This window comes from Zootoca vivipara, chromosome 14 (genome assembly GCF_963506605.1).
Source record: "Zootoca vivipara chromosome 14, rZooViv1.1, whole genome shotgun sequence".
Taxonomy (NCBI): domain Eukaryota; kingdom Metazoa; phylum Chordata; class Lepidosauria; order Squamata; family Lacertidae; genus Zootoca; species Zootoca vivipara.
Window position 1 is genome coordinate 16468721 of NC_083289.1, and position 25929 is coordinate 16494649.

The window sequence follows — 25929 nt, forward strand, 5'->3', positions numbered from 1 at the left end:
GAGTGAGTGGTAATTACAAGTAAACTAACAGTGATTACAACAGTGATGATTTATTTGGGCAACATAGAACAGAGTTGAAAGATGTTGCTAAATCAAGTGTCCCTGAGCCGGATATGCCCCGAATCCACGCACGGCCCTTAAGTGACGAGGCCATGGGTTCCCGTCAGTGTTGCACTGTAAGCAAAACCATGCGCCCACTTTCTACATCTTGCAGCGATAGAAGGTGGCTCATGCCGAAATGTGCCACCTAGACTACACATGTGGTTCCCATCCATCAAGGGGATCCATATGTCCAGAACCACTTCCATGCGCCATTCTTCCCTGGCAGATGTGGGTGCATGAGCAATGTGCTTCATCCACTCATTATGCAATCAAGACATGTTAATTCATCAGCGTCTGTTTCACCCCCAAGGTGATTTACGGGGTTTGGCTCTTGAGTTGCCTGTTAACAAAGCCTCCTTTTAATTAGTGTACCGCTCGCGGCAGCTGCTTTATTAATACTGGGACCACAACCAACCAAACTTTTGACATACACCTCTTCTCAGTCCTGGCCAACTTTCTCTTCGCTCGCAACAAACATCTGGTGCTGGGCATCTGGGTCTTCTGTGGCTTTTGAGTGATAAATGAAAGCTTTTTTTTTGGTCATGGTTTAACATGGGCAGCAGTTCAGCCTCTGTTCTTTCCTTTTTAAAAATTGCTGTCATTCCTCTCCATGGAGAGATGCAGTCGTTTTGCTGATGGAATTTTTTCTCTTGATGACAGCATTAATCGGTCCATCGGGCAACGTCTTGATGATGTTCCAGGCCTCGAAGCGAGTGAGTCCTTGCATCAAAGTTGTGTGCACCTGTAACAACTCGTCGCCAGGCTGAACTGCGGGGCTGTGTCCCAATGCCGCCCCTAAAAGAAGCAAAAGGAGTACAATAGACGGCTTATGAGAAGATGGTATATGGGAAACAGCACAAACACAATGGGACAACCAACCCCAAACTCCACCTCTTCCAATGAAGCCTTTGACACAACCAGTAGTTCCCATTCCTAACTGCAGGGATTGCCAACCTATACATCTCATTGTACCACAATTCCCATTGTGCTTGACCATTGGCCAGAGGCAAAAATACACATAAGAGACATTCTGCAAATGTCACCAGTGTAAAGGTTGCAAACTCCAGCATTTATTGGGACAGAAATTCAGTGCAAAGTTATTGGGACACAAATTCAGTGCAGGACATCTTTGGGAGAAGAAAAGGCTGAGGAGTAAACCCTGCACAAATCCAGAGTGGAGTCCATAAGACGTTTGGATGGTGCCTTGTACGCCTCCTTCCAGCAACTTCTGCAGCCAAGCTGGTGCCAAATGTATTACTCTGCTTTCAGTGAGGCTGAGAGGAGGGTCTTGTCTAGGCAGCCCAAGACCTCCATACACACTGCCTAGGCTTTCGCCCTGGGGAGGTCACTTCGGTGCTGCAAATGCAGCAAACCAGTGCAAGACCAGCTACGAGTTACTGGTCTCTGCAGCCACAGCAGGCGCTGTGATTCTCTCAAGACTCTGCTCTCTGGGTAAAGAGTTTGATAGGGCACATTACCGTGCATGTTAGGTCCTGCTCAGTTCATGGAACATGCTCAAGTCTGTTCTGTGCTTTTCCAAGTTAAATGAGCACATCTGTGCTGTTTGCAAGGGTCAGGGAAGAAGGAAGAAGGGAGGAGGAGGAGGAGGAGGAGGAGGAGGAGGAGGAGGAGGAGGAGGAGGAGTAGTAGTAGTTTGGATTTGATATCCTGCTTTATCACTACCCGAAGGAGTTTCAAAGCGGCTAACATTCTCCTTTCCCTTCCTCCCCCCACAACAAACACCCTGTGAGGTGGGTGGGGCTGAGAGACTTCAGAGAAGTGTGACTAGCCCAAGGTCACCCAGCAGCTGCATGTGGAGAAGCGGAGACTCGAACCCGCTTCCCCAGATTACGAGTCTACCGCTCTTAACCACTACACCACACTGGCTGTTTAATACATACCTGGGTTGAGCCTCTGTGCCAAGGATGGGCAACCTGTGGCCCTGCAGATGTTGGACTACAACTCCCATCATCTCCTACTGTTTGCCATCCTAGCTGAGACTGAAAAACCAACAATATCTAGAGGGCCACAGGTTCTCTGTCCTTCCTCTATGCAAACTAAAGATCCCCTTTGTGAGCGTCACAGTATCTACAGTTTGAAAAGGAATAATGCTCAACTATTTTGCAGCCATTACATACCTTTAAAAAGTCTGTTGACAATGATTGGCTTATCTCCGTTGATGGAGCCTTTCCCTCCTTCTAAACTGAAACCCAAACCTGCAGATGTCTTCTCCAGTGTAACTGTGAAGATCAGATCTTCAGATGCTGTGTGGAGACAGAATATTGTCAGAGGGGGTGTGTGTTGTTTTGGATGGGCTGAAGCTCAGTGGTAGAGAGCGTGCGTCTCCAAGTACACCTGGGAAGGATCTGGCCCCAGCAGTAGTATATGGCCCCTGGAAGATTACCCAGAAGGGAATGTGGCCCTGGGGTCACCTTCTCTGACCCCAGGGCTTTTTTTCAGCCAGAACTCAGTACTGGCACCTCTCAGGTGGGCGCCATTGCCATTATATGAGAACAAGGGAGGTGTTCACGGTGAGTTCCGGCACCTCTTTTTCTCAGGTCAGGACCCTATTGTTTATTTAAGCCTTCTTAACAAATAACTCACTAGACTCCATTGAAGTTTCACTTCCTATAGAGGCGGAGGATGTGATGGACACATTGGGGCTGCTTTCAGCCTCTTTGGGTTTTCTCGTGACGATGACTGCCAGCTTCGGGTGCCGGGCATTTCGCAAGATCTCCAGTGCTTCGTTGTGAGTGTTGCCTTTGAGCGACTTCCCGTTGATCGATAAGACCTCGTCGCCTTTCTGAATAGTTCCTTCCTGGCATGCAAGCCCACTGGGGAAAACTCTGTGGACCTGTTAGACAACACAACCACATGCATAAAAGAAAAGATGTGTGGCATTTTCAATTCGACATATCAAACAGCATGGTTTTATGAACATAAGAAGAGCCTGCTGGATCAGGCCAATGGCCCATCTAGTCCAGGATCCTGTTCTCACAGTGGCCAACCAGATGCTTATTGGAAACTGGCGAGCAGGACTCAAGCACAAGAGCTCTCTCCCCTCCTCTGGCTTCCAGCAAACTAGTATTACAGAAGCATTAACTGCCTCTGACCATGGAGACAGAGCCTAGCCATCATGGCTAGTGGCCACTGTTAGCCTCACCCTCCATGAATTTGCCAGATCCTCTTTGAAAGCCATCCAGGTCTTGGGACCTGCAGACCTCCCAGCCCAAATTAGCAAATCTGTTCCATCTCCACACATTAAAAAAAAATGGAGGGCATAGGAAGTCATTGAACTTGCAATGTCCCTGCCAGTGCTGGCCCAATACATTTTGCTGCCTGAAGCGCAGCATCTTGCTACAACCAACAGTCAGATGCAGTCATAGACTTGGAAATCTATGCTCAGGAATGTTATAATTTGCTAATGAGCGAACTGCATTTTTCATGCCCATAGCTCTTCATATGCCTTGGGATGAAAACAGAACAAGGTTGCTTCTGGCAGAGAGGGGAAACCTCAGACCTTGGAGCCAAATGCGACCCCAAGCTTCTCTATCTGGCCCTCAGGAAACTCCAGAGGGCCGCACTCCTCATCAGTCCTGCATCATGCCCTCTGCAGATGCTGCTGTCTGGCTACACATGGTCCGTGAATTCAGCATGTTGAAATCTCTGAGTTCTGTATAGCCAGAATATCGCCTATTGCATGTACAAAAGTAAGAGCTCCACCCACTTTTGTCGCTGGCCACACCCCTTTTCCTTTGGCCCTCCCCACCACTGGAATGTAGCTCCCCAGGAAGGTCGTCCGTGAGAGAATGTAACCTTTGGGTTGGGGGGGGAGTTAACCCTCCGCTAACTTACGGTAATGGCTTTGTTTTCTAGGTCTACTCCTCCTGCTAGGCTGAAACCAAGACCAGCGCCTTCTTCTTTGTGCAGAATTGTGACATGAATGTCGCTGAGTTGCTGTGCAAAGGGAGAAGAAAGTGGATCTCGGTCAATGCAGTGGCCAAATGTACCGATGCGGGGGGGGGGGCGCAAGCCAGAGCGCCATGCTCTCAATAGCTGGCTGGAGGAGGAGATTCCATAGCAGCTCTGCAAAGTGACAAGCTTTTTTTGGCTGAAATCTCCTCTTCAGCACATTAATGGAGCAGGAGCCTTCCTTTGCAAGTAGATTGCTCTGTGTGTGGGCACCCTTGCGGTGCCAGTGAAGCAGACTTCGTAGAGCTTTGCCACATTTGTCAATATGGAAGATCAAGGATAAGGAAACCTGTGGTCTTCTCGGGGATGGGGGACTCCAGCTCCCATCACCCCTGACTCTACTGCCCATGCTGGCTGCGGCTGGTGGGAACTGGAGTCTGGATGGCACCAGGCTTCCAACATCCTTGCAACCTATCTCCCAGTGATGTATTTGCTGCAGAAACAAGCAGTACTACACTGCAGGAAACAGAGCCACAACCTTTTGTTGTGGAGGTTTGGCTGGGAAGAAAGAACTTCATGGAATGTTTCTGGAGGTGTCCCCGAATCTCCCATCACCTCCTTCCTTTTTCTGTTTTGGGCATCCACACATATATTCCTTTATCTGTGCAAGTGAATCTTTAAAAAAAAAAGTCCCATGTCTACTCATAAGTAAGTCCTACTGAATTGAGTGGAGCTAACCCCCAGGTAAGTGGGGTTGTCAGGATTGCATCCTTAGCATGTTTCACAAAGGGCAAAATGGAGTCTTATGTGGTTTTATTTTCATTTACTTTGTAAGGCTGAGGGTCTTGCACAGGAATGATATTGATCTGACTGTTTGCCTATGGAGATCTTGTGCAAGACCCTTTATCTGGGCCTATCAGAGAAGGGGTGGGCGGAGTGGAGGATAATTTGGCCTAGGCCTCAAGTGCAAAGCAGGTCTCCAATTTAAACGCTGGTTGGTTAGTTTGTTTTTTGGTATTTGATCAGCATTGCAACTTGTCTTTATGTGTGTCAGCCCAAAATGTGCCAGACTCTCTCAGCTTAGAGCTGCAAATTTAAGCAAATAAGAGACGTGCTTTCGTAAAATACTTCTTTGTTGTTGTTGTTGTTGTTGTTGTTGTTGTTGTTGTTGTTGTTGTTAAGTCATACAGATTATTTTGTTTTTCTGTGTCGTTATTATTATTTATTTGCCTGAACAGCTGGAAGTGGCCCAGGCCCATCTGGTTCTCCAGGAGGGCAGGAGTTGGTGCCTTTTAAGCCTTTGGAAATAAAATGGATCGGTTCTGCTCAGGTCAGGAGCAAACAGAAGTAGTGGTATCATGTTAGAGACCAAGGATGGATCAATTAGGGTGACTAGGGCCCTTCCGTGCCACCCACAGCCTGTCCCCACCTGCCTTTTCACTCCTAAGCAGCTCAGGGAGTGGCATTGTCCATCAGCTTGAAGTCAATGAGGAGAAGGATGAGGACAAAACTAGGTCACACTGGCTCTTCCTGTCATTGGCTGTGGCTGCACCTGTTGGGCTCCCTACCTTCCAATGGTCACCAGCCTCCACTGCCAAAACGTCACCCCACACATGACAAACCACCCACCATTTCAAAGTACTCTAACAACCTTCCACACCAGTGGTGGCTTGCAAGGCATATAATTGGTCGTTTCATGGCGCTGTGGGTTAAACCACAGAGTCTAGGGCTTGCTGATCAGAAGGTTGGCGGTTCGAATCCCTGCAACGGGGTGAGCTCCTGTTGCTCGGTCCCAGCTCCTGCCCACCTAGCAGTTCGAAAGCACATCAAAAAGTGCAAGTAGATAAATAGGGACCGCTCCGGCGGGAAGGTAAACGGCGTTTCCGTGCACTGCTCTGGTTCGCCAGAAGCAGCTTTGTCATGCTGGCCACATGGCCCAGAAGCTGTCTGCGGACAAACGCCGACTCCCTCAACCTATAGAGCGAGATGAGCGCCGCAACCCCAGAGTCGGACACGACTGGACCTGATGGACCCTTTACCTATTTATCAATACTTAGATGCTCCTGTACTTTGGCCACCTCATGAGAGGAGAAGACTCCCTGGAAAAGACCCTGATGTTGTGAAAGATTGAGGGCACAAGGAGAAGAGGACGGCAGGACAAGATGGTTGGACAGTGTTCTCGAAGCTACCAACATGAGTTTGACCAAACTGCAAGAGGCAGTGGAAGACAGGAGTGCCTGGCATGCTCTGGTCCATGGAGTCACAAAGAGTTGGACACCACTAAACGACTAAACAACAACAACATGTATCAAATGCTCCATGGTAAGGGGAAAATCCATCTCTAGTCCTAACCCAACAGCTGAAAACCACTGAAAATGGACAGTGTTGGGGAAACTGGAAGTGTCCATAGCAAGACACTTACCTTCAACGTTGCCTCGTCTAAGGACTTCACCTCCTCCATGAGTTTCTCCAGTTCTTCAGGGGTGAGCAGCGATATGACAGCCTGTCCTGAGGAGGTGCCTAAAGGTTGAGGGGAAGAGTGTATCCTCTTGTCTCCCTCCTTTTCGCTGCCTGGCCGACTTGCACTGTAGTCTCTCAGCTCGGAGAGGCTGGCCGATTGTGGATTAGGAAACAAGAAACACCAAATTATCATACTGTAGTAGGCTTTCCCTGTGACCCACCACACACCAGAGGACTGTTGGGTCCACTGCAGTGGGTTTATTGTTAATGGGCTTTTCCTTCCCAGAATGACTTTGATGTCCGAATTCCTTTAGCAAATACGTACTTTTAAAATTTATCAAAGGAAGCTCAAAGGACCTGATCCAGATTGGGAGTTGGGGTGGGGTGGTGGGAAGGCTTTACCCCTCCATCGTCCCCCTACTGCCTGATCCAAATTAAGTCCCCTTCACCTGTTCTTTACATTGGGATAGATGGTCTCTCTTATGTCCATGTGGCACATGGACACAAGCTGCAGGTGTGTGTTTGGGGTGGTGGTTCTGATCTGGATTGGAGGTCCTGTGCCTGTTATTTACTATTTTAGAAATCCATTCTCATACTTGTTCAATGATTCTCCCCCCAAAGAATCCTGGGAATTGTAGTTTGTTAAGGGCTACAATGCACACAGCGGTTTAACAATCAGCCTGTCTTCCCAGGGCACTCTGGGAACTGTAGTTCTGCGGAGACTGGGATCTTCTAGTGATGCTCAGGACCCATAACTAACCACACTGCCCAGGATTCCTTGGAGGAAACCATGACAGTTTAAGGTGGTATAGTACTCCTTTAAATATATCGTGCCAGAGAGGCCTTAGAGCCATTCATTTAAATGGGTCTACTCTGAGTAGGGCTAACATTGGGTGCAAAATGACAAAATCCCAAAAGAGATGCGGCAATGAAGTGTGGGTCACTCCCCCCCCCACTTTCTGAACCTGAAAATATTCAGTTTTCCCCAGACTTGGGTCTCCAGCTGTTTTTGGACTACAGTTCCCATCATTCCTGACCACTGGTCTTGCTAGCTAGGGATGATGGGAGTTGTAGTCCAAAAACAGCTGAAGACCCAAGTTTGGGAAACATTGTTATGAATGAAACTCAGATTAAAATGTGATAGGGAGGTCAAGACAGGATATGGGACCCAGAGGTGGCTTCTGGGGGGCTGTCGTCTGCCCATCTCTGGCCTAAACTGTAAAGCAGGAATGAGGAACCTGTAACCCTCCATATGTTGTCGGACTGCAGCTTCCCTCATCCCTGCCCATTGGCCATACTGGCTGGGACTGGTGGAATATGAGAGTCCACCGAACGTCTGAAGGGCCCTAGAACCCCAATCCCTATAGAGTAACTGATGGCACACAGGAAATTGCTCACTGATCAGAAACACACATGTAAAAATCCCAAGTAGGAAGGTCTTACTTAAGAGAAAAGCTGGTATCCGAAGAATGAGCTTCATGCGTGTGTAGGAGAGTTGTCCCATTTTCTTCTGTTTGGGGGGTTGGTGACCCATTGTGTGCCCTCCGTGGGTTTTTTCCAGAACACAGCGGGGACTGAGGAAGGGAATGCAACGATTTCATTAGAGCCGATGAGAAGTGGTTGCTGATGGAATAGATCTTGCTGCATTTCTCTCCGTCCATTTTCTGCATCTCGCAAGATTGGGCCGAGGTAAGTGGGAAACTCCGGGCTCTTTTGCTGGGTGCTTTGGCGACTTGTGAGATGGGCTCCGCACCTTGTAATGGTGTTGATGTCAAGGAAGATTCAGTGGGGCTACTGCTACACGCTTTTGGACTCGGGGCATAGTCCCCTCTTGAACAAGACAACGAATCTAGGCCAGTGACATCAGGATATGGCTGAGGGTGGATGAGTTCAGGACCTTGAAAGTCAACACTCTCACTGGGAACTTGTTTAGGATGAACCGTGACTGAGTTTGACTCCCTCCTATTGGAAGATCTTTCGTTCGGCATTGATAGAAGTTTTCTGTTTCCTCTTTCTGGAGACTGAGGAGTGCCCAGACTTTCGAATGAGCTTATTCTTTGCTTTATTGAAGACCCTCTAGGCGAGGCCCGGATTATCTTCGAAGTACAACCCACTTCATTGTCAGAGACGCTCTGGTGTTCAGCCGTGCTTCTGGCGGCTGCTGCATCAGAATTTCCTTTCTCCAACCCTTTCAGGCTCTGACGAAACCAGGCTGGCTTAGGGGCTACTGGCGGCCCTTTCTTAGCAAAGTCGCCTTCATCGGATGACCTGGGTGCCTTTGAGTCACCCTCTTCCGTGTCTGATCTCTGCAGGGCTGCTTCCGAGCAGCTAGAGGTTTGGTTTCCTTCATTTGGGTCCATGGTTGGGTGCAAGTTTAAGGGGCAGCTGCCTTCTGACATGCTGGGGTTAAACAAGCTTTTGATGCAGTCCGAAATTCGAACCCAAGGGTCTTCAGTTGTAGCCTCAAGGCTATAATCTACCCGTGCCTGCCTTCTGAGCACAGGCCGTTGAGTTGGTGAAAGAGTCTTCCCTGTATTGGGGGAAAATGTGACTTAACAGGAGCATCGTGCATTCCTATAAATGCACCATAATGGTTAACAGTGCAGAGGGATGTTCATTTCATTCCAAGATTTAACACAGATAGGAATCAACAAGTCAATTTTATTGTTTTTCAGTTTCTCATTGTTCTAGTCTCAAGCTTAGATCTCATTTCCACATCACTTTGCAAGTCCTTCTGAAAATTCATTAGCATTTTAGTGTGAATTTCTCCTAACGCGAACGTTTTTGTGTGCAATTTTGCCTCATGTACGCATTTTTGCAAAGCGTTTTCCCTGAATGTGATGCCTTTCTGTCTGTTACTTTCATTAATCTGTGCGTTTTTATGCAAACTTTGCCCCCCCCCAAAAAATGCACTTTTGCACACATTACCTGGCTGAAGAACTGCATTGCAAAATTGGGAGAAGTACGAATTTCAAAGGATGCCTGCATTTCGGTATTGTTTTGGAAAGTGTGAAATAAATAGGTTTGCCTTTAGACACAAACTGAATCAAATTCCCTTGTCCCCCTGCTGCATAAACCTGTGGCCATGATCACATATGATTTCAACTCTTTTTAAATTTGAGTCAATATGATTGTAGAGTTAAAAGAGATTGTTTGTTTGTTTGTTTGTTTGTTTGTTTGTTTATACACCACCCCATCTACTAACCCAAGTTACAAACACAGTAAAACAGATAATGATGCAGTAGGGCAAAAAAAATGTATCTGTTTCTTCCCCTTGTTCTCCAATGTTCCAACAAAAGCTCCATTCTACAGCCGAGTCTCCTGGCCTAGAGCTGACTACTGAAGCAGCTAAAGGTTTTCCCCATGCAAGCCATGACTTCTTCATTGAGTGGCTGCCGCTGCCCATAGCCCCTGTCTCTGGTGGCAGATGCAAGAGGTGCTGGAGGAACAACGATGTTGCAAGCCTCTCTCCTGGTTCTTAGACCCAAATCTGCTAGCTTGAAATTCTCACCCATTGCGTTTTCCAGAGGGAAGAGCTAGAATCAAAGGATGCCCATGCTACGTCCTAAGACATATAATATAATATAATATAATATAATATAATATAATATAATATAATATAATATAATATAATATAATATAATATAATATAATATAATATAATATAATATAATATATAATATAATATAATATAATATAATATAATATAATATAATATAATATAATATAATATAATATAATATAATATAATATAATATAATATAATATAATATAATATAATATAATATAATACACTTAATAACACTTAATATACCGTAATATAATAATAATATAATATAATATAATATAATATAATATAATATAATATAATATAATATAATATAATATAATATAATATAATATAATATAATATAATATAATATAATATAATATATTATATTATATTATATTATATTATATTATATTATATTATATTATATTATATTATATTATATTATATTATATTATATTATATTATATTATATTATATTATATTATATTATATTATATTATATTATATTATATTATATTATATTATATTATATTATATGAGATATAGGAGTATAATCAGCCATACTGACAGGCTAAAAAATAGCTTCTATCTGTGGGCTGTTAGGCTGTTGAACGGAAAATAACATAGCGAAATTGACTTGTGAGGTGGTGTGTTGTTTGATAAGAGATTGAGTGTTTGGGTGGGTGGGGGAGGGAGGCAGGCTCGTTTAATTTCATTGTGCACAGGTACAATTGTACACAGGTTGCACAATGACAATAAAGGTATTATTATTATATATTATAATCTCGGTCTGATTCTATCTGAGCGACCCTTGAAATTGCATCACTATTTATTTATTTATTTATTTATTCATTCATTCATTCATTCATTTATTACGAAATGCCTTCACAAACTCACAAGTCCACCACAAGGGGGCGGTGAGGTGAACTCTCCCTCAGTCCTGCTTCTTCCGTGGGACAAGTAGATTTCAGTTTACAACAGGGTGAGTTTTCTGCAGCTGTGTCTGAGCTACTGTCCTCCCTCCCTCCAGTCTACTGCAACAGGAAATGAACGCCGGAACGCTACATATGTTTTCATTTGGGGGGCCATTCATTTTCCTGAATGAGCAACGCCCTCTATAGCATCTAAGTTAAGGCTACTTCATATGAATAAATATTCGTTATAATACCAACTCAGCTGCTTATGCCTCCTCTAACTTTGTTTTATTTTTTTTAATAAAAAAAAAAGATCCAAGTTTTATTTATTTATTTTTTAAAGAGACTTAAAATAGCTCTAGTATCTTTGGGGGGGATAGAGAGAGTGGTCTAGATTTTTCTAATTGCATTTAGATTTTTCTATGCCACTTCTACTCCAACAGCCCTCCAGGGACCTCAGAACGGTGAACATAAGAACAACCTCGTGAGTTAGGATAGAGAGAGAAAATTATGGAGCATATATCATGGTAAGCCAGATGGCTGCACAGATGTCCTGGCCCCCAGTTTGCTCCTCCCTGGGTGTTTTGGGTTAAGGGAGGGTGAGAAACAAACCAAGGTTTATGGATTTATACACCACTTCCCAGTATATGTTTATGAAGTAGAGTAGAAAATAAATCATCAAAATAACAGCAGGTATATTAAAAATGACCTATGCAGAACAATCTCCAAAACAGATCTTAAAAGCGCCATATCGCAAAAGTCTCCACAGAACACATGGTAAGAATAAATAAACCGTCCATTCCTCAAGATCATGTTCCACTTTTGCTGCCATTTATCTTTCTACACCAAAAGTTAGCTGTGATTAAGGCTGCCTTCCTAACAGTGCCGGATTTACGTATAAGCTAAGCAAGCTATAGCTTAGTTGGGGACCCCAAAAAAATTAAAGGAAAAAAAAACCTGAATGTACATTTCCAAAATATAAGATAAAAAAACAAATAAATAAAACCTACATACAGCCACAGAGTTTTGTGTTGTGTAGGCTGCTATGATGTAAGTAATGGGCCAAGCCTGCTAGCCTGCTCCCTAAAATATCACTGGTTTGCCCATTTCTATAAATGGGGTGCCTACATTCTGTATGTGCAAATACCTATTAGGTCCATAAATTACCATATAGCATATATTCAACACAAAAAACAGCGACAATTTGTTGTTGGCAAAGGACAGCTGGACATATAAAGGGCCCCATTACCTTCAGTAGCTTAGGGCCTCATCAAACCTAAATCCGGCCCTGATTTCTAAGGCTTGTGATTCAGGTTACAACTTAGCTTGGAACCAATCCCATTGAACTCAATGGGACTTGCTTCTCAGGGGACATGCGCAGGATCGCACGGTAAGGCTGCAGTCCTGTGCACGGGTAAGACACAGTTCCTTCCATGCATTTGATTCTGTTGCATGTCTCACTGAAAACCATGCAGCTTTGATTTCCTACACACTTACCTGGGAGTAACCACCACTGAATACAGTGACACTTCCTTCAGAAGTGTGACTACTTCATAGCAGATGTGCTGCACTGGCTAGCTCACCAAAATTCATTTGTTCCACTGGGCAATCCTATACATGCCTAGTCCGCATAAGTGTGCAGTCTTGTTCATAATTTAACATTTGCGTAAATTCGCAATTTAAGACGGAGCAGAAATTTCCTTCCAAAATAAATTCTCTTTGCTGCAGTTGAGTACAAGTGATGTTTGTCAGCATACAAAGAAACATACCTTTGCTGGTTTTTCTGCCTTGGGCTGTGGCTCCGACAAAGGCATCTGGCTGCTCTGAAGCTCTGGGTGCTAAAGAGCTCGCAAAAGCACCGTGAGTGACAACTGTCTTATTCCTCTGCCGCAGCAGGTCTTCTGCTTCCTGTGGAATAAACAGGAAGCTCAAGTGTAATGAGGCCCGGTTGCACAAAAACTACATTCTCTGCACCCACAAGCTGACACCTGCTCTCTAGAATGGCGGGGAAACATTTGCGCTGGGACTCCTAAGGAAGAATGAACCGATGATTAAGGATGCCCCCAGATTGTCAATATTTTCCGACAAGGATTCAAGTGCATTCTGGGAAATTTAGGGTTGTGCAATTAAAGTGGATTACAGCTCAGAATAGACAGATACATCCTTTTTTGTTTGTTTGTTTCTCCCAGCTTCTCATTCCTTCCTTCATCAATTCTCTACATTTCTGCATCAGTTTAGATTTGTTTTTAAAGTCCTCATGAAAATTTGTCAGCATAATTTGTCAGGATTTCTCTAAATACAGTAAGCAACTTTGCAAGCAATTTCCCCTAATGCGGAGCATATTAATTTCACTAATGTATGTATTTTTATGTACACTTCTTCCAATATACACAAATTTTGTAGACATTTGGTTGGAGAACTGCATCACAAAATTCAGCTTCAAGGGACGGATGTGGTTCCTGTTTGCATATTGTTTAGGAACGTGCAAATTACATACATGCACATTAAAATCTCAATCACACCAAATTTCTCCCCGTGCCTAATTTAAACTGTTCTACTGTCCTAACACAACAAATTCACTTTTTTTAAAAAATGACTTTCTGCAGTTAGGAAAGTGACAGGGATATGCGTTGAAAAGTGTGGAATGAACAAATTATTGAGTGGGAAGATTTATAAACACTCCACAAGCAAATCAAGATGAATACAAGATGACTGCTCAGACATATAACAGCCCTGCAAACAAATCAGAATGAATTACCCAATAAAGACTGAATATGATTGAACGTTTACATAAACTTTTTAGGAGGAATGACCAGTGATAAGGGATGTTGCAATCCAACATCTGCAGGGCACCAGTTTGGCGAGGAAGGAACTAAAGCAGACTTCTTCAAACTCAGCCCTCCAGATGTTTTTGGACTACAACTCCCATTACCCGTAGCTAGCAGGAACAGTGATCAGGATGATGGGAATTGTAGTCCAAAAACAGCTGGAGACCCAAGTTTGGGAAACCCTGATCTAAGGGGTTGCCCTTCCTCAGGGTTAAATGTCTGTGGATGTTACTGGTGCATATTTGAAGGGTGGAAGACGAAAAATCCTACCTACAATTTTTTACCATAATTGGAACTTCATTTTAAAAAAAATCATTCTGCAAAGTTTCATACATTCTTGCAAAACTTTGTACCAGTGATATATTTGTTTTGCTTGCTTTGCATATATGCTACCTACAGGACTGGATGCCTCTTTTGAATGCCAGTTGCTGGAAACTGCAGGAGGGGAGAGTGCTGTTGTGCTCAGGTCCTGCTTACTTTCTTCCCTACTGTTTACGAAAAACACTCTTCCCTAATAATGCATTTGTGTGTGTTATTTTCACAAATACAGTGGTACCTCCAGTTGTGGACGAGATCCGTTCTGGTGCTCCAGTCGGATCCCGAGGTTTCCGGAACCGGAGCTGCCTGTTCTGCCCACACACGCGGTGCAGTAGAGCGCTTCTGCACATGCGCGCATGGCAAAACCTAGAAATATACTTCCGGGTTTGCAGCGTGTGTATCCTGAAGGATATGTAACCAGAGGTGCACATAAGCAGAGGTACCACTGTATATGCATTTATCGGCAACACTTGATGATAATAATAATAATAATAATAATAATAATAATAATAATAATAATAATAAATTTATTATTTATACCCCACCCATCTGGCTGTTATACCCCACCCATCTGGCTGGGCTTTCCCAGCCACTCTGGGCAGCTTCCAGCAGAAGTATTAAAATACAATAATTTATTAAACATTAAAAGCTTCCCTAAACAGGGCTGCCTTCAGATGTCCTCTAAAAGTCTGGTAGTTGTTTTAATCTAGCACATGCATTTTTCTACAAATTGCTTGGTTAAAGAACTACATTGCGAAATTCGGAGAAGTGTGAATTTCAAAGGACATCTCTGCTTCTGTTTCAAAAAGTGTGAATTAGATAAATTTGCTTTTAAATGTGAGCCGAACTGAATTTCTCCCCCGCTTACCCATTGACATCACTTCTGCCCAATGAAAGTGGACGTCCTTCCTAGTCCGAGAGTCACTGCTCTGAGAAGGTGTGGATTTTACCAGGGAGGTAAAATCCGCACCTTTGAGGCTCCTATTTTTGTTGGCTCCATTCCCTGGGAAGTTGTCTTACCTGAGCATTGGAAGGAGGTGGGCTCCCGTCCCCTTGCAGCCTGGGCTTCTCTTTCGCTTCTCTGCTCGCCTGCTCGCTGCTGGTGCAATCCTGCTTGAAATACTTCCTCGGCGGAGGTTTGGGCTTTGAGGACCTGGGTTTCCTAACCAGGATCTCTGTCGACCTTTTTGTATTTTTCAAGAGGTGACCAGCATCTTTCAGCGTTGGTGGAGAGGAATCCTTCTCCAGGCTAGTTCTAGAGGAAGAATACAAGGAGCCAGGCTGTCTTGTAATTGGTGCATCAATGCTGTGTCCTTTTTCTTTCATATCAGCCAGCGGGTAGGGAAGGCCGTTGCCACAGGATGGCCTGGGATTGTAACTGCTGTCGCTGCTGGAACGGATCATAAGCTTTTGGGAGCGGTGGCTGGAATGAGCATTATTCCTCTCTGAGTATTTTTCACATGGAGGTCTCTTGTGCCAGCTGTTTTCCAGGCTTTTAACACCTACATTTTAAAAACAAAGAACAGTTTTTGAGCGAGGAAAAAGACAATGACCAGAATCTAAACACCCACACAAGGATGACTGCAAATGACAAACCTACATGGCAAACCCAGTGCTCTTTTTTTCTGGTGAAAAGGTGGGGGAACTCACCACGAAGTAAGTTTGTTCATTTGTTGCAGGCCCAGTCACAGTGCCCCCCTACGAAGCGGAGGAAAAACCTGGACAGCTGCAAACCATAAGCATTTCCAAACCATATTTCCAAAGGATCTGCTTATTCAGTGTCTCTGATGACAAATACGTTACAAAAAGACACCACTCTGCTGCAAATTCCAGCAGGTCTCAGTGGCTGTTCAAAGAACTCCCAGCTGATGAGCCTTACGGAGCCGGTTCGTCATGGGATTTGATTAAGGCTCCTTCCACCCTTTCCCCTGTGAGTAAGCAGGCAGCCCCCAGCAGGCGAATGATTAAAGATTTTCTAACGGTGGTCCGAATTCTCTCCCACTAACATGTTTCATGGGGAAAGCCTGGGATCTAGATTGATGCTCCTCTGTCCAGTGGTGGTCCTGATATCAGATACTGCCAGACTCCAGAACTTTCAGGGGTGAAGGCCCATCACATATTTCTGGAGCTACATCCCCTCCAGAAAATGGGGCAGATGGACTTCGAGATACGATTCAAGTGGGCCAACGTCAGAAAAGGCATTCAATTTTTAATAATTTCTAAACCAGCTGGGATTTCCTTACCTTCTGTCCGCCACTGGTACCTCTCCCTTTCAAACTTGTTGCTCTCCACCGCTTGTGAAATAGCCTCCTTTAGCTGCTGTTCAGAAACCTACAAAATGTCACAGATCACAGAGCTACTTGTGGAAGCTGGAAAGTTTGGCTAAAGACCATGAGGATCATCTAGTCCAACTCCCTGCAATGCAGGAATCTTTCGCCTAACGTGGAACGCAAACCCAGAACCCTGAGGTTAAGAATCTCATGCCCTACAAATGGAACTAAGCTGAAATAGCACAGTAGAGCAACAGAGACATCACATAGCTTGACTCCAAGAATATATAGGAGGTTTGGGGTTTTCTGATGCTGTATTTCACCTGATACTTGCAGCATACATAAAACCCAGAGGGTTGTATCTAGCTCAGTTCTACTCAGAGTAAACCCACTGAAATTAATAAGACTAAAATGTTGTTGTTTAGTCGTTTTGTCCTGTCCGACTCTTTGTGACCCCATGGACCAGAGCACGCCAGGCACTCCTGTCTTCCACTGCCTCCCGCAGATTGGTCACACCCATGTTAGTAGCTTCGAGACTAAAATAGCCATGTCTATTACTTTCAATGGGTCTTCTCTGAATGGGACTAACACCAGATACAAATCTGACTTGATAAGAGGGTGTCTTTGGTGACATATACAGCATTTCCTTTCTCTGCCACCTACATTTTGGGGACCCTGAAACTTGAACTGTTATGGGGGGGTGCCCTTCGCAACCAGCAACAAGGTCTGGGTAGCCACTGTTATGTTCTTCAATTGGGTTGTTCCACAACAGATCACATTTTTTAAAAAATAAATGAACTACTACATCTCCAATTAAAACTGCTGTACTGGATTATCTCACAGGTCAAAGTCACTGTTGTGAACAAAAATTTCCTATGCCTTATAGTTTTTTTGGTTACTGTGACATTCTGCTTTTACAACATCTGCGCTACTGACTCTCAGACTTTGGGGTTGTTGAAATATATACCCTAAAAAATTAATCAGTTTGAGATGTGAGACTCAAACAGGGTTTACTAAACCAAAAATTGTTAAGCAATGTGGACTCAAGTTGCTTCTAGGGCCCCTCCGGGATTGGGGCCCCCTGGATTGGCAGGGGGTTGGATTGGATGGCCCTTGTGGTCTCTTCCAACTCTATAATTCTATGATTCTAAGGTTAAACTTCATTAGTTTCAAAGTAGATCCATTCCTGGCCACCTGCTATCAAGACTGAAAGTGTCTTACATAGATTGCTAGGAAACAATTCTAAAGTGAAATCATTTGAATAACTGCTTTCTTTTTTTACATTCAGGAAGCTAAAAGCCACCAGATGACAACATGTAAAGCATTTGAGTTGCTGCTAAATGGCACTTCGCTCACGAGGCTTAAAGACAAACAGAGCAGTAAATGAGTGTACATAAGCCCTGAGCATTTACATTTTAAAGTAAAAAAAGACGCTGTGACGAACACCCAATTTGCAGTAGAAGAGAAGCTTCACCTTTTCCACATCCGCCACATAGAATCATAGACTTGTAGAGTTGGAAGGGGTCCCAAGGATCATCTAGTCCAACCCCCCTGCAATGCAGGAATTTCAATGAAAGCATCCATGACAGGTGGGCACCCAACCTCTGCTTTAAAACCTCCAATCTTAGCTCCTTTGCTTCTTCTCCATCATGGTGGTTCCCAACGCATGTTGTTAGCAACCCTACGAGGGTCGAAGCATCTGGGGAGCGACTCCCTTGAAAGGTAGTGCAATCTCCTCCTTTGAAGGTTCGTAAGGAGAGGTTGGATGGCCGTTCTGCCTCGTATGATCTAGTTGAGATTCTTGCATTGCAGGGAAACACTGGTCTGCAAGCGCTCCAATTAGAGAACTGCCTTTACCAAAGGTGTCATGGCCTTTGAAAACACTGGAGCTCAGGACGCAAGGGAGAAACATGCTAAGAGGAAGGCACGCTTGGCAAATCCACACCGTGATCAACTCCCGCCCGGAAACCAATGTCCCCACTGTGGAAGGACGTGTGGTTCCACAATTGGCCTCCACAGACACTTGCAGACTCATTGTTAAAACCGTGTTTATGGAAGACAATCTTACTCGGCTACAAGTGATCGCCAAAGAAGAAAGAAGAAGGAGGACTAGATGACCCTCGGGGGTCCATTCCAACTCTACAATTCTATGGTTCTATGACTACAACCACCACCTCTGACGGTTGGCCAAGTTGGCTGACGATGATGTCTAACAAGGCTCTGTGTGAGCCTGCCCCATATGGCATCCCACCAGGGCCAGATTTTGGTTTGATGAGGCCCTAAGCTGCTGAAGGTAATGGGGCCCTTTATAGGTCCAGCTGTCTTTTGTCAACAACAAATTGCCGCTGGTTTTTTGTGTTGAATCTATGCCATATGGTAATTTATGGACCAAATAGGTATCTAAAGCCATTTGCACATAACAAAATACTTATTTTATCAAAGTACATCCAGGGTTTTTTTCCTTTAAATTTTTTTGGGGCCCCCAAGAGAGTGGGACCCAAAGCTATAGCTTGTTTATCTTATACGTAAATCCGGCACTGTATCCCACCAGAACTGCAGTTGGGATATCTTCCTGGGCAATAAAGAGTTAAAAACCAGGCCTGGACTATCAATGCCACACTGACCCAAGCTGTCCATTGGGGCCCCTTAGACAGGAAGAGCAATAAAAGGTAACAGGGTCTTCCCGGTTGTGACTCCATGGCTCAGTCCTCACACTCAAGCATCATCAGAATATGGAAGCTTCAAGCTTACCTGAGGATCAGGGTGTCTACTGATGATAATCTGCACAGCGCCGGGATTGCAATGACTTAAAACTGCATGGACCTCATTGAGTGACATGTTTTGGACCGATGCCTCGCTGATTTCCACTATTTCATCTCCGCACCTTCCAAAATGGATAGGGGGGAAAGCTTATATATTTCAATCCGGAAGCCAAGATGTCATCCATTTGTGATTATTTATTTTAGCAGACATTTACAGACCCTCCAAGTGTCCCTATTTTCGAGGAACAGCCCCGGATTTACAAAAGCCAAGGATTTAAGCTTGTCAGTGCAACTTTCCCACTGTTTTGCCAAACGTAAGAGTTCTTTGGGCAATAGCAACACAAGTGGAGGGAAGTTCAGCGGTTTTATTAAATAGCAGACTTGAATACAGCACAAAAGGCAGCCTTTTAAGAAAAAAAAGATAAACTACTTCCCCATTCTGCTATTGGGAACGCCAGCAACTGATAACACAGACCCTGCAAGTGTCCCTATTTTCCAAGGATACTCCCAGATTTACAGAAGCCATCCGGGTTTCTGATTTGATCAGAACGTCCCTATTTTCATCGGAGAAATGTAGGAGGATATGGAGTTATGTGACCCCCGAGCCAAGGAGATTACTAACTATACAACCTTTAGAAGACATCTGAAGGCATCTGTTTAAAATGTTTAATGTTTTATTATGTTTTTGTATACGTTGGAAGGCGCCCAGAGTGGCAGGGTATAAATAATAAAATTATTATTATTATTATGGAATGGGACGTCCCTATTTTCTTCAGGGAAATGCTAGAGGGTATGCATTTACTATTGATGGCCTAAATCAGGGCGGTCCAACTTTTCATACCAAGTGGGCCACAACAGTCCTTTGACCCAGAACCTAGGGGCCACACACAGCCTTGTTGTGTGGTGAGGTGAATAGCAAGGCCAAAATTTGTTTTTGTTTTTTAAAAAAAAGTTTATTAGTTATACTTTTCAAATTTATACATTTCATTAGTTTTGCAATCAATTTTGCATTTCAAAATTTGACTTCCTTCCTCCTCTTTCTGCAGTTCCTTAAATTTATTTTTTTTATATCTTCTGCATATCCAAATTCATTTGACTTGCTCCTTTAATCATCTCCTGTAAATATCTACTCTTATAAGACTGCAGGTTATGACAATAATCCTGCTAATGTTTTTTATCTGTTTACAAATTATGTGTAAATAATCATTAAACCATTTCCATTCTTTTATAAAGAGTTTGCTATCTTGATTTCTCATTCTTCCGGTAAGCTTTGCCATTTCTCCATATTCCATAAGTTTTTGTATCCGTTCTTCTTCCTTTACTGGGACGTCTGCTTCTTTCCACTTTGGGGCAAGTAACATTCTTGCCACTGTAGTAGCATACATAAATAAATTTCTATACAATTTAGGAAGTTCTGTCCCACAAGGCCAAAATTTGACGCTCCAGTTTGTTAAGGGTGTTGAGGGATGTTAGGAGACTGCTATTCGCCTCACAGAGCTACAATTTGCATTGTATCGATCACTTTTCCCAAGGAACTCTGTGAATTGTAGCTTTGTGGCGGGAAGAGGAACCTCCCAACAACTCTTAGTGCCCTTAAGAAACTACAGCTCCCAGAATTCTTTGCGAGGAGCCATGGTGGGTTCAAGTGGTATTATTGTGCTTTAAATGTATGGTGTAAATGTGGCCTACAATATACTGTATTTTTCTGTGTATAAGACAGTGCTTTTTGCTTTAAAAAGGGAGGATTGGGTGTCGTCTTATACACAGATAGTGAATGCGGGGGGGGGGGGAACGTGCGATTAATGGCAGCAGCAAGCAGAAGATAGGCAGTGGCGACTGAGTGGGTGATTGGTGGCTGCAGCAAGGCTTGCTGCCGATTGGCTGTGGCTGCGGCAAGTGGGCAGGCAATTGGTGGCTGTGGAGAGGCGAGCAGGTGATTGGCGGCTGTGGCAAGTGGGCAGGTGGGCTGTTGGTGGCGGCGAGCGGTCAGGCAATTGGCGGCTGCAGCAAGGCATAGCTGCCAAGTTTTCCCTTTTCTCGCAAGGAAGCCTATTCAGCATAAGGGAAAGCCCCTTTAAAAAAGGGATAACTTGGCAGCTATGCAGCAAGGTGTGTGATCGGCAGTGGCCATGGCAAGCGGTCGGCAGTTTCAGGCAGGCGGGTGAGCAATTGGCAGAAGTGACCTCCCTCACCACCCATTAAAACTAAACTTAATTTCTTAATTTTGGGTTTAAAAAAATAGGGGTCATCTTATACACGGGGCCGTCTTATACACGGGAAAAATACAGTAATTCTATTTTCCTTCCTTTTGGTCTCTCAGTCTGTAATGGGGCAGAGGGTGATAGAATTAGGTTGCAAATGACTAAGTCCCAGAGGGCTGCCTGCCCAGGAGAATATCCCCGAAATATACAGCGTGTGGAAGTCATGCAGGTCTGAAGCACCCATTCATCCTTCACACTTTGGTGACGTCTACAAACTTTCTTCTAATGCGCCTTTAGCTGCAACCAGACCTGTGGTGCATGATTTGTCAAGTGTGTTGCACCCACAGTTTCCTTCCTTCCTTCCTTCCTGCTTGCTTGCTTGCTTAGCCTGGCCTTTCACTTTGGGGGTAAGGGGGAGTGAGTGTTGCTTAAACACTTCCAGCTTAAGCACAGAAGGCAAAAAAAGAGCAATGCGGTCCAAGCCCAACTGGTATATGCAGCACAATTTAGCTTGCTAATGTGCAAGTTCTCATATCGTTCTAGGAAGTGTGCATGCGGTTTTTAAAAGCACCAGCAGTTGGGGCAGTTTGAGAGTGGTTGCTCTGTTGTCCCTAAAAAGTGTGTGTGTGTGTGTTGCGTGCGGAGGCTGTTTTGGTGTCAATCCGGTGCAAGTTTGTTGTGTGGACACGCCCTTATCACTGCCATGTGTGTGGAAGGGAAGTTGGGCTGACACCATCAGTTTCGAGGTTCTTGTTTTAATTTACAGTGGTACCTTGGTTCTCAAATGCCTTGGTACTCAAACAGCTTGGAACCCAAACACTGCAAACCTGTAAGTAAGTGTTCCGGTTTGCGAACTTTTTTTGGAAGCCAAACATGCTCCATTTTGAGTGCTACGCTTCTGATTTGAATGCTACACTTCTGGTTTGAGTGTTACGCCGAGGTCTGTCTCAGCGTTTTTTGTGGGGGGGTTTTGCGTTTTAGTTTTTGCGTTTTAGTTTTTGCAGCTCTTTTTTGTGACTTTGTGGAACCCAGTTCATCTATTTATTGATTGATTGATTGATTGATTGATTGTGTGACTGCAGTACATTGTTTATTGCTTTCATTTTATGGATAAATGTTCTCGTTACATAGTAAAATTAATGTTAAATTGCTGGTTTAGGGGTTGTTTTTAAAAGTCTGGAACGGATTAATCCATTTTGCATTACTTTCTATGGAAAAGCGTGCCTTGGTTTTGGAACGCTTTGGTTTTGGAATGGACTTCCAGAACAGATTAAGTTTGAGAACCAAGAAGGCCCTTTAACAGCTTGGGCCCAGGACTATCTGACATAGGTGCCAACTCCCAGATTGAAAAATCCGGGATCGGCGCGGCGCAACACCGAAAGTCGCGCTGCGGCCATTTTGGAACTGGGCAGAGTGGCACCGGAAATTGCTTCTACGCATGCTCTGCCCATTTCCAAAATGGCCGCAGTGCCAGAAATTGCTTCTGCGCATGTCCAGAGACTCCAAACATGCGCAGAAGGAGCCTCCCTGGGCCGGTAAGAATCCGGGGGATTTACGGGGTTTTTAAAAATCTGGGCTGCCAGCGGGAAACGGCTGGAAAAACGGGGGTTCCCCGGGGAATACGGGATACTTGGCAGCTATGCTATCTGATCACTGAGGTCTTGGGGAGAGGGTCACTGTCTCCATGGTTCAGGTGCATGACTCATAAGTTTGCATTCAGTGCATTCTGTGTTGTGGACCAAGCCTGTGCATCCCGCTTCCGACTGAGATTGTATAGGCCCCCTCCTTGCTGAACTTCAAGTGCAAAGCAAACACTGATTCCAGTAGGCATTTTATGTTCAGTTTTATGATGCCTTTATGATGTTTTATTCTATGTAGTGTATTGTTTATGCATATCAGATAGAAATGCTAACGGTTAAGTGGTATATCAATGCCTAAAACGAATAAATGAAAATTGACTGCAAATATAGGACCATCTTTTCTCTATATCTTTTCTGTAATTCGATTTCCTCGTGTATTTTTTCCCCAGCTGCAGTCCAGCAGTTAGTGGCTGCCCCCCCTCTCTCTCTCACACACACACCTGCTGAAGAAGCTATTCGGTCTCAACATACCTGAGCCTTCCATCCATGTGAGCTACAGAGCCCGGAGAGAGGGCATGAATGAATATTCCTGATATACACTGAAAATAAGGGATGCTGCATAATCCGATGCCCAAACCCACGCCAGCCTCTGAGGAAAATATATCAGAAAGATGCAAAAACAAAGACAATCTGTTACGTTTTTTTGGATTATATAAACTGCCTGTAAGTCATTAGATGAAAACTTTGAAAATTAGATTGGTTTCTTCCCTTTCTGTCTAAATCAGGTGCGGGGAACATCAGGTTTGGGGGCCAGATGTGGCCGTCGGGGTCTCTCTATGCCTTCCTGCCTTTGGGACTATCCCCTCTCTTGAGGCCACACCCCTCCTTCCCAGATCCCACCCCTCAGTGGCCCTCCTCCTTGCTGGCTTGGAGTGTTTTTGCCTGGCTGGCAAAAGTGCCTTTTGAAAAGTGGGGTTGGTGCTTGCCTGGTTGGAGAGAGGTGTATATGTGGGGACATCCATCATTTGCATAGCCAGAATGTCTACTGTATAAAGGAAGGAGTCACACCTGTTGCTCGGCCCACTTTTAAAAACTGACATTTGGAAATTAGGTTTAAGATTTCTTCACCCCTTTATAAACACTGGCAATTTCCCCCTCACCTTGCCCTACTCCTCTCAGTAGACTATGACTTATTAAATCTGTTTGGGGGCAAATACTTGGCACCCCCTCTCCCACCCAAAGGGGGAGTTATATCCAACTACTCAGAGTAGACCCCACTGAAATCAATAGACTTATGTCAGCCAAGACCAGGCATCCCCAAACTGCGCCCCTCCAGATGTTTTGGCCTACAACTCCCATGATCCCTAGCTAACAGGACCAGTGGTCAGGGAAGATTGGAATTGTAGTCCAAAACATCTGGAGGGCCGAAGTTTGGGGATGCCTGGCCAAGACCATTCATTTCAATGGACTTAAAAATTATGGAAGTAGTATTCTGAAAGATCTGGAGGGTGCAATGTTGGCTACCGTGGAATTAAATCATTAAATCATTGTGCCCTCCAGGTCTTTTAGGATACTACTTCCATAATTTTTGGTCATGCTGGCTGGACCTGATAGGAGCTATATTCCACAACATGTGGAGGACAACTCACTGGCTATCCCAATTTAGTTGAATTCAATGCCCAGGAATGACCACCGATTTGGGAAAAGCCGCCCAAGGGAAAGCAGAGCTGCTGCTTCTGTTCCTTGGTGCTCCGATATTTCTGACACTCACCTTTCTTTAGGGAAACTTCCATAATGATCCTGTCATTGGGGTTGGCAGAGTTCAGGGGGAAAGTGGTGCCTTCTGAGCCAAAGGAGCTGTTCTCCTTGGTGATACACATGCTTGTGCTCAGGGAACGGCAGAGGTGGGAGGATAAGTAGCTTGCGGCAGAATGTGGGGTGCTGAGGCTAGTCCGGACCGTGAGTGTGAGAAGACCTTTCTTGGCCTGCTGGAAACAAGGAAGCAACATGAGTTGTGTTAGTTATGTGTATAGAGAGAGAGGCAATGGGGCAGACCCAAACATTAGGCAGAGTGAGGCAGCTGCCCCAGGGAGCAGACTGGGGGGAATGAAAGGACAACAAATTGTTGGGTTACTTGATTTAGTATTCTTGTGTTTTTGCTGCCCGGAAAGCAGGAGAAAGTACTTGTGCCATTTTCTGTCTCAGCTGCAAATTGACAAATCTGTTCTTTTTATTTTATTTTTCTCTGTTTCTCAATTCTCCCATCTTATGTTGCAGTGTCCACATTTTCAGGTCAGTTTGTGATTATTTGTTTTTTAAGTCCTCCCGAAAATTCATCAGCATTTTAGTGTGCATTTTGTCTAATAAATACATTTTTGCAAAGCAATTTCCCCTAATGTATGCTGCTTTCACTAATATTTTTATTTTTATGCACCACCACCCCTATATACAGGTTTTGGTACTCATTATTTGGCCGGCAAAATGCATTGCAAAATTCAGAGATGCGCAACTTTTGAAGAACGGCTGTGTTTCAGTTTGCTTTTTTTTTCAGAAAGTGTGAATAAGATCACATTTCTGTTTCAACCCTAGTCTTGAGTGCCAAACTAACTTGGCTGACCTTCTGTACTCAGCACCATGACCTGAGTGTGTGTGTGTTGGGCAAGGGGAGGGGCGGGACTTCAGAGATGGACGTAACCTTGAATTTCTGCAGAGCTTCGTGATGCGTGAGTCCGTGCATAGATTCTCCATTCAGTTCCAGGATTTCATCCCCTGTTAATTGAAAGAAATAATCCTGTTAGGTAGCCTTAGCTTTGTTTATATGTAACACCATCGCTCCAATAGATGTCACAAACAAAGATTCCAAACCATTGTGCATTTTCAGTTTTCACTCAGTATAAATGAGTGTGCGCGCACACAAACAAACATACTGCAAAGCAGATGCAATGTGCAACAGGATGTATTTATTCTATTTCACAGTTACCCACTTGTTGCATGTCAAAGCCCCAAGCCACCCCCCATGAGAGCCAGTG

At 44.4% G+C, this 25929-nt stretch overlaps 1 protein-coding gene across 3 annotated transcripts in view; it reads right to left on the reverse strand.

The window, feature by feature from the left end:
* Positions 1 to 34: 34 nt before the first annotated feature.
* Positions 35 to 25929, reverse strand: part of IL16 (interleukin 16) — a 44299-nt gene continuing 18404 nt past the window's right edge. For 2 of the 3 annotated variants that reach the window (XM_035131849.2, XM_035131848.2), the window contains exons 9-21: positions 25596 to 25669; positions 24672 to 24888; positions 23432 to 23549; positions 19109 to 19241; positions 16331 to 16418; positions 15108 to 15589; positions 12711 to 12849; positions 7918 to 9004; positions 6437 to 6623; positions 3958 to 4059; positions 2707 to 2956; positions 2241 to 2366; positions 35 to 897 (exon numbers count right to left, since the gene is read on the reverse strand). In XM_035131849.2, the coding sequence (XP_034987740.2) occupies positions 701 to 897; positions 2241 to 2366; positions 2707 to 2956; positions 3958 to 4059; positions 6437 to 6623; positions 7918 to 9004; positions 12711 to 12849; positions 15108 to 15589; positions 16331 to 16418; positions 19109 to 19241; positions 23432 to 23549; positions 24672 to 24888; positions 25596 to 25669 (3200 nt within the window). In that variant the 3' untranslated portion in view covers positions 35 to 700. The remainder of the gene's footprint in view (positions 898 to 2240; positions 2367 to 2706; positions 2957 to 3957; positions 4060 to 6436; positions 6624 to 7917; positions 9005 to 12710; positions 12850 to 15107; positions 15590 to 16330; positions 16419 to 19108; positions 19242 to 23431; positions 23550 to 24671; positions 24889 to 25595; positions 25670 to 25929) is intronic. The other variant, XM_060282398.1, reaches the window with a different exon arrangement.